The sequence below is a fragment of the Rhipicephalus sanguineus genome, chromosome 7 (genome assembly GCF_013339695.2).
Source record: "Rhipicephalus sanguineus isolate Rsan-2018 chromosome 7, BIME_Rsan_1.4, whole genome shotgun sequence".
Lineage (NCBI taxonomy): Eukaryota > Metazoa > Arthropoda > Arachnida > Ixodida > Ixodidae > Rhipicephalus > Rhipicephalus sanguineus.
The window spans coordinates 62295335-62304202 of NC_051182.1; the positions used below are offsets into that span (position 1 = coordinate 62295335).

The 8868-nt window shown below is 45.9% G+C and overlaps 1 protein-coding gene and 1 pseudogene across 1 annotated transcript; both read left to right on the forward strand.

Annotated features, from left to right (window-relative positions):
• The first annotated feature begins 1011 nt into the window (after positions 1-1011).
• On the forward strand, positions 1012-3088 carry LOC119399475 (uncharacterized; annotated as a pseudogene).
• A 1690-nt stretch (positions 3089-4778) lies between these two features.
• Positions 4779-5862, forward strand: LOC125759301 (uncharacterized). The gene has a single exon (XM_049417730.1). It carries the CDS (start codon positions 4852-4854, stop codon positions 5770-5772), a length of 921 nt encoding a protein of 306 aa, XP_049273687.1. The 5' UTR covers positions 4779-4851; the 3' UTR covers positions 5773-5862.
• The last annotated feature ends 3006 nt before the right edge of the window (positions 5863-8868 follow it).

Below are 8868 nucleotides of genomic sequence, written 5' to 3' on the forward strand. Positions count from 1 at the left end.
GAGTTCGCTTACGTAAATCACGCAAACGTTAGATTAGTTTCCATTTGTGACACTCAAGCGGCATATTATTTGACCTGTACAGTTTGCACATAGATGCGTCTCCATTTTTTCTTTCTCTAACACGGCACCTCTACGTAGATAATTCTTCGCGGGACACAGCGCAGAATGCAAGTTTTTTCGGTTGAAAAACGCCGTGGACTACAGCCGTGGCATTGCTCTCATTTCCACTGATGAGCAGAGAGGTAGACAGAGAGAAGAAGAGACAGGGAGAAAGGCGCGATATTGGGACGAAACGATAGAGAGAAGGCAGACCGAAAGAGCATTAGTTCCATGCATACGTGGAGATGAGCGAGGCTGCTATGCACACAACTCGTCATTAGAGAAGCGAGTTGGGCTAGTTCGTTCGTATTGACAACAGACATAACTTGTCTGTTACGCTAACTAGTTATGTCTGTACACAACTATTCAATTTGCACAAGGACGTCGATCCACCTCGTAGGGCTTAGGTGAAAGCAGAAAAGAAGTAGCCAGGCCTGTACGGAAAGCGCCGCACATTCACAGCGAACGCTAAAAGAGCGACAGTTCTAGAGGTACCCACTACACTATAATTCATCATAATTTTTGTGAAGTAGGGAAGCAGCCACTATGCCATTTTTCGTCTTTCTGCGGCGAGCCGTGGCACCCGCTACAGATCTATAAAGAATTATGCGCACTTTGTTGATGCTGTGCCTGATGACGATGCAGAATTATGGCTGACCCCTTGGTAATGGGTTGGAAGCATTCAACGACGCACTCGTCGCGCAATTCGCATTGCGTCACGACCGGTTACAGAATTCGCGTTCTGTGACGCCTGGTTGTTATTTTGCTCTTCTACCACGCTATATTACATATGTTAAACCGGTTGCTTTCCGACATGAAGCCTGTATAGGCTCTTTATGCAATAGAGTTTCAAGCACCAGCATGGCTCTGGGATTTCACTTCCGGCCACTGCTGTGTACGGACGTGTGCATCATGCGCTCCGTAGGGGCGGATACAGCGGCCCAGATGGGTCGCGGAAACAGGATTGTCGCCGAAGATGAACAGGATTACGAAGTCGTTTTGCCGCAGTTGCCTACAGGTGCGTGTGTTATGAATACTGTTTTTCTACACGGAGATATCAAGGCAAGGCCGTATCGTGTTGAAGACGTCCGTGACACTTTGGTTAGTCTGGGTATGTTGCCTGAGGTACTCGCCTTAGGCGCTTTCCAGATGAACCACGTCTGGGCCGTGACTTTCAGTACGGCGCAAGCCACGAAAAAGATGCTAGCACTTGGTGACGTAAAGATAAAGGAAAGGCGCTGCCTCGTTATCGACCCGAACAAGCAGGATGTCCGGCTAAAGCTTTATTGGCTTCTGCATAATGTACCGGATGAAGATGTGCGCACCGCACTCGCAAACTATGGAAGAGTGACAGAAGTATCAAAGGAACGTTGGCGCGTCCAAGGTATCGCCGATAAAGGAACCTCGACCAGGACTGTCACCCTGCAATTAAAAGCGGGCTTGACAGTCGAAGACCTACCACACCAGCTCCGAGTGGGCGGCATATAACAACGCTTTTGGTTGTGCCAGGACGAGCACCGCTTTGCTTACGATGTCGACGAACGGGACATATACGCCGGGACTGTCGCATACCCCGGTGTGGTCGGTGCAGACGCTATGGTCACGAAGACAGCGAGTGTGCCCAAACATACGCCAGTGTGGCCGGGCCTGTGGCTGGCGACCATCTCACGGAGCACATAATGGACCAAGCTGATGCAGAAGAAGCAGCGGAAAGCAGAAATCGGGGTCCCGTATTCACGCCCCTTTCTAAGGGCCCGAAGGACGAAGGAAGCGAAGCGGCTCAGGCTGAACAAACGGGTCAACAGACCAACAGCGTGAGCTCTATACCGCGGGACCAAAGCGACAACGAAAATGAGCAAGGTATTGGGTCGTCGACTGGACAACCTGAAGATATGGACGTCACAAGAGCGGGGACAAGCGCAAAGCGAACGCTTGAAGATGTCAGCAACGAGGACGCAGAACCAGAGAGGACAACAGGAGGTGAGCCGGCAACGAAAGCGGCAACGCTCAGGCGACCCAGCTTGAGGTTCAAGCCGAACATCGCTGCGGGCACACGTCCGCCGCCGAAGCCAGCCTCGTAGCCACGGGGGAAGACGGTCAACGAGGGACCTAAATCCATAGGCGCTCAAGGACATAGCGAATATGGCTTCATCATTATGTGACGCGTGTGGAAAGTACACGCCTTGTACGTGTCTATCCACAACTTCAACGGTGGAAGCCAGGGATGTGTCAATCGGCGAGGTAAGAACCATGCGGTCCGTATCTTGCCCGCGGCCTTCACAGCCCATAACTACGTTGCGTATCGCAACTTTAAATGTGCGCGGACTTCGATCTAAACGAAAGCAATATCAGGTTAGTCGTCTTTTCCTAGAGGACGACCTCGATATCATAGCGGTACAGGAAACGAAGGTCGAAAGTCAAGAACAAACGGACCGCATGGTCGAACCTTTTCGGTCCCGCTATAATGTTTGCATATGTCATTCTGTTGGCACCTCTGGAGGGTGTGCTCTCTTTCTGCGGAACTCTTTAGGATTTGTTGAAGAGTATGTTCATGCTAGCGATGACGGCCGTCTCGTTTTGTGCGATTTTGACGGTTTTGGTAAAAAATGGCGCATCATTTGCGTATATGCACCGAATAGTATAACTGAGCGGTTATCCTTTTTTGCAAGTGTCGAACGGTATTTAAAATCTGAAAGAAACGTGATAATTCTGGGGGATTTTAATTGCGTGTGCTTCAGAGAAGATAGAAGCAAAAGACTATCCGTTCGTGATCAAAGTGCTTTGTTGCTGTCAGAGCTTATGCAAGAGGGGGGTTTTGAAGATGTAGGAAACGTATTGCAAATTGGAAGTGGCGCTAGGTTTACGCATTTCCAGCGCGATTGCCATTCCCGTTTAGATAGAGCATACGTATCAGATGTACTCGTGCCGCTATGCAACAGTTACGAGCACAAACCAGTAGCTTTCAGTGATCACAGTGCCGTAATGTTTTCTCTGGGAGTGAAGAAGAAAAGATCAACCTTTTCTTGGCAACTGTGGAAACTGAACAATAAATTACTTAGTGATGAAATCTTTGTGGATAAGGTAAAAGTACTTATTGAAAAAGTGCGCTCGTCTGAGTCGGGGCGAATGGTCGCTGCATGGGAACAGTTCAAGGAAGAAGTTAAAATTGCTGCAGTTGAAAGGTCTTCCATGTTACGCTACAATGAAAAAAGAAAGCAAAAAGAACTACAAGGTCAGCTAGAATTCTTGTTGTCAGTCGAAAGCACGCGACCAGCCACTTTAACTAAAGAGATTAGAGAGGTCAAGAACCAGCTCGAGATAATGGACACTGAAAAATACAGAGGAGCAGTCATACGCGCACGCGCAGAACACCTTTGGCTGGGGGAAACGCCGACGAAACGCTCGTTGAGCGAAGAAAGGCGCTACGCCTCGCGTAAAGAAATAAAACAGATTAAATACGGAGGAGTGACTACCACGGACAAACAGATGATAGAAAGCGCGTTTTTGGATTATTATAAAGGACTTCTTGGGTGCAGCGGTAACAGAGAAGCAGCCTTGGACAGCGAGTTTTTGTCAATAATGCCGACACTAGATAAGGAAACCACCGCACGCCTTGAAGAGCCAAAATCAGTTGGGGAAATTGAAAGGGCCATTAATGAATTAAGTGAAGGGAAAACGCCCGGCCCGGATGGACTAGGCACAGCTTTTTACAAAGCATTCAAAGATGAGCTGTCGGAGCTCCTGTTACGCCTCGTAGCGGAGGCTTACGAGGTAAAGGAAATGCCGCCGTCCTTTCGAAGGTCACATATTGTACTCATACCCAAAAGTGAAGATCCAGTGAAGCTCTTGTCAGTGAGTGCTTATCGTCCCATAAGCCTCACTAACACTGATTATATGGTTTTTATGAAGGTACTCGCCAAGAGACTGCAAAGCGTAATACGGTTAATCGTAGGACCGCACCAAACATGCGGAATTAAGGGCCGAACAATAGGAACCAATATCCACACTGCGAGGACCATACTTGAGTGTTGCGATGCATGGGACAGCCAAGTAGCAATGTTGCAACTGGACCTGGAAAGGCTTTTGACCGTGTTATGCATGATGTACTTTTTTCAATATTGAAACATGTAAATGTAGGAGATGTTATTTTAGAAGGGGTGAAGATGTCGTATAGGAATTGTTTTGCTAGCATCGTAATTAACAAGGAAGTCACTGCAAACTTTCAAATTGCAAGGAGTGCCCGTCAGGGTTGCCCGATTTCCCCCTTGTTATTTGCTATCTACTTGGAGCCCTTTTGTTTGAGCATAATCAATAGCGACAAGATACATGGTTTTAGGTTAATGACGGCTGAGGTCAAAGTACTGTCCTACGCAGATGACATCGCTGTTTTTTGTAAAGACAGAGGGAGTATTAGTGAAGCAGTCAGTGTAGCAGACAAGTACTGCAAGTGGTCATGCAGTGCCTTAAACTGGGATAAGAGTGCAGGTTTTTGGCATGGTACCTGGGACGAAAAGCCTGAATTTTTCGAAAAGGTTAAGTGGAGCTCCGTGCCGACGAAGTACCTCGGTGTGCCACTGCAGAAATATAATGATCCCAGTAAATACTGGAACGACGAGACAGAAAAATTAAGGGAGAAAGCAAACAAGTGGGGAGGAAAAAACCTGTCAATATTCGCGAGGTCAACAGTTTTCAACTTATTCTTAGCAGCCAAAATTTGGTATGTACTTCAGGTGCTGTGCATGAACCGCTCAAATGTACAGAAGATACAGAGTTTTTGCCACTTTTGTTTGGGCCTCCACGTGGGAACGCACGAGCCGTACAAATCTTTTCCGGTCAGTGAAAGCCGGTGGGTTGGGATTAGCCCACTTATTTCTAAGGCAGATTGTTTCCAGGTTTATGTTTCTGCGAGATCAGAGCCACCCTTTCTTACGTACTATGCTACAAGTTAGATTATGCTGTTATCTACCCGAATTTGTTGTATCCACTTGTTGTGCTGGGCGTAGCGGCATTCATGGTTATCTCAACGAAGCTGTTTCGGCTTTTAACATACTAAAAGTACGTTTTTCTTTACAGTACCTTGGTGTGGTGACAAAAAGACAATTATATAAAGACCTTATTGATGTAATGCTGCCTGTGCCGATGTATCGTGCGATGTATGAAAAAGGCCAGGGAAAAGACGTTCTTAAAAGGGTTAAAAGAATGGTGGTACGGCCATCAGCAAAGACCTTTTTCTTTCAGCTACACACTGGTACACTTCCCGTAAAACCATGGCTGCAGGAAAGGGGCTTATTTGTTCCCTGGTCTGTTAATTGTCTCCTATGCCGCAAACCAGAGAGTGTCGATCACATTTTTTTTGACTGTTTGGATGCTACGTTTCATTGGGACATCCTACAACGAACTTTAAAAAAAGACTTACCTTTGACACCCCATGGAATCCGTTTCCTACCGGTTCACAGTGACAGTGGCATACCGTACGACATGTTTATGCTGTTAAGTATGCACGCTATTTGGAAATCATGCATGGCATTTCGGCATGTTGACGCGAATGCCCGTTCTGTCAGAGAATACTTCATTGAAAGTATAGCTTACATAAGAGATGCGTACAATGCACGAGAAGAACAGCCGGAATGGCTCCCTGTACTGAATGAACTTGTAGCACTAAAGCGCTTTTAAACAATTTATGCCAAACAAAGTGTGATTGGCGGTTTTAATGCATTGTTAAATACTTCTTGTCAAACTACACCTGTTTTTTTTTTGTGTGTGTACACGATGTACCTCGTTGTGAATAAAGAAAAAAAAAACCAGCATGGCTCTATGGTAGAATACAGCGCTCCCACGCAGAGGACCCACGTTCGAACACCGTTCCATCGTGCACATTTTTTCTTATTTCGTTTTTTTTTTTTCTTATTTCGCGCGATAGCGGTTACGGACACCGGCGGCGGACAACTATGGCGCCAAAAACGGCTGTTGTTGGGATCTCATAATAGCTTTAGCTGCAAAAAAGAAATGCTTCATAGCTACTCGAAGTCTGCTTCGCATGAAAGCGATCCCGAGAATGCGTGGGATCTGCCAGAATTTTTTTCATTCACAAAGTGTGCGATCGAATATGTGAGTGTTCCAGTCACACTGGTGCTTCAATGCACAAAACGACATTTTGTTTAAAAAATGCGCAGCTTGCACTAGTGGCGCAAGGCTGGAACCATCAGCGGAGCTACTCTTCGACCTAGCTAAGTTTTGCTAGTCGTACTAAGTATGCCTAGACTTGGCTAGACATGTCACGTGACTACCTGTTACGTGATGTTGTGATTTTAGTCACGTGACTAGATGTTACGTGGGTTTTGGTGGGAACATGTCACGTGGCTAGCTGCCACGTGGTTTATGGCGGGGACACGTCACGTGACTAGCTATTACACGATGTTGCGTGATTTTAGTCGCGTGACAAAATGTTGCGTGATGTTTAGTCACGTGACGAGACGCTGCGTGACGTTACGTGATTTTTTGTCACCCGAGTAGTTGCATGATGTTACATGATTCTAGTCACGTGGCTAGTTACGTCATGTTACGTGATTTTGGTCACGTGAGTGTTACGTGTGGTTTTTAGTACGCGACTGGATGTTACGTGATTTTAGTGACGTGGACTAGTTATTACGTGATGCATCGCACTAGTGGTGCCAAGCCTGAAGGGAGTGCGGAGCTGGGCGGCCTTCTTTGTTTCTCTTTATTTTTCTATTTCTTTCTTCTCTCCTTCTTTCTCTTTTTCATCTCTCTGTTTATCTATTTTTTGTCTCTCTTTATTTCTATTTTTTTTCTTTCTCTCTCTATGTACTTCTTTGTCTTTCTCGCTCTTTCTATCTTTCTCCTTTTTGCCTTTCTTTCTTTCTCTCTCTTTATTTATCGCTTCCTCTTTTATGGGTGAAGCACCTAAGGCCGAGGCTTGTCCGTATGGCGTACGTGCGCACGGCACAGCACCGTGTAAAATCGAAACATCAGGTTTAACAACAGACTAATATCAATCATAATTGTGACAGAGCAGTATAAAACACCTACAAGCACAAACCCTTTATACTAGTCGGCGACTTCAACGTAGACATTATGGACCTTAGGACCTAGCTGTACTCAGTGTACATTATATGGGGCAACAGCTCGGGTAACGAAACCAGGGGCGTAGCCAGAAATTTTTTTTCGGGGGGGGGGGGGGGGGGGGTTCAACCATACTTTATGTATGTTCGTGCGTGCGTTTGTATGTGTGCGTGCCTATATACGCAAGCAAAACTGAAAAATTTCGGGGGGGTTTGAACTCCCGCAACCCCCCCCTTGGCTACGCCCCTGTAACGAACGGTTACTCACCCATACGATACCCAGAGCTTCGCCCACTCGTCATGATTCACTTCGTGGAGATGTTTTTTTTTTTCTATCTCGTTCTCTCTCCTTATATCTGTCTCTACTTACTTTCCTTTTCTGCCTTTTTCACTTCTTTCTCTCTATTTCTCTCTATGCTATGCTTTACTCTCTCCCCTCCTCCTTTCTCTTCTCCTCACCCTCCCTTCCATTTCCAGTCACCTTGCTATACTATACTATACAAGTATTGCTATGCTCGCCATCTTGCTATACTATACTGTACAAGTATATGATTTTTCTCATTTTCTCTTTCTGTCCCTCTGTTTCTTTTCTCTTTCCTTCTTCTATCTGTGCTCGTTCTCTCCTCTCACTCATCAGGGTTATTACAGGCCACGCCGGAGAAATCGGCGCTCGTGTTTTGGGAGCGAAGCCGAAGTTGGAAGGACGAAGCGTGCGCATGCCGGTTCATGATGATGATAATTGCTGTTCGTACTACCCGGCCAATGAAAAGCTTAAAGAGCTCCACTCTTTAAAAAAAGGGGGGTAACTGGAACCACACCTGCATCTTTGCAGCAAGTTTGATGGTACGTATCTCAAAATGCACGCAACCTCAGATTTGTTGCGTAGTCCCCATGAACTTCTTGCTCGGTATATACAGCAGACTATACTTTTGTTCTGAACATGATGGTAAAGTACACGCGGACGAAAAGATCACAATTATGTGCATCATTTTTTTATTATCTACTCTACGCTTGCGTTCCTGTATATCAAAGCGAGCGCTGCATTCTATAAAAATCCAGAGATTTTTTTCTTTTTTTTAGTCCGTACGCACGAAACGCGCGCTCCGCAAAACGTCCTTCCTTCCTTTGCTTTCAAGTTTGACGCAGCCTTTTAACAGGTTGCAGGTTGTCTGGCTTTACTATACTCGAATTAACACGATCATATAGAGTAAGATTAAGATGTCGGTTGGGAAAAACGTTTTCGTTCACTAGCTTTCCCATCAGGTAGACTATTTTTACTCTTACATGCGTGGTCAAGAAGAATACTGATTTAAGGGGTATTAGCACATTAGCGTCATGGATTCCAAAATGTATCCTTTTACAGTGAGGAGGAGACTTGGCAAGGAAAAAAAAAAGGTGCAAAAAAAAACGTCCGGATGCGACACCGGCCTGACGTTCCTCATCACGAATCATTAGGACGTCATAGATTTCGATAGCGTTTTGCATGATATGTATGTGTAGCGTGTACTATACAGTGGATGAATAATGGACATATACTGCAATGTTGTAACGGCATCACGAGAAGGAAAGCACAAAACTAATTACGGGCGACTTGTGCCGGTGAGCTAAGTGTTGAAACGAAGCGTCCACAAGAACGTTCCACACAAAATAGTGTCGCTTCGCCGAAGCCTTGATTGAAAAATTACTGGGA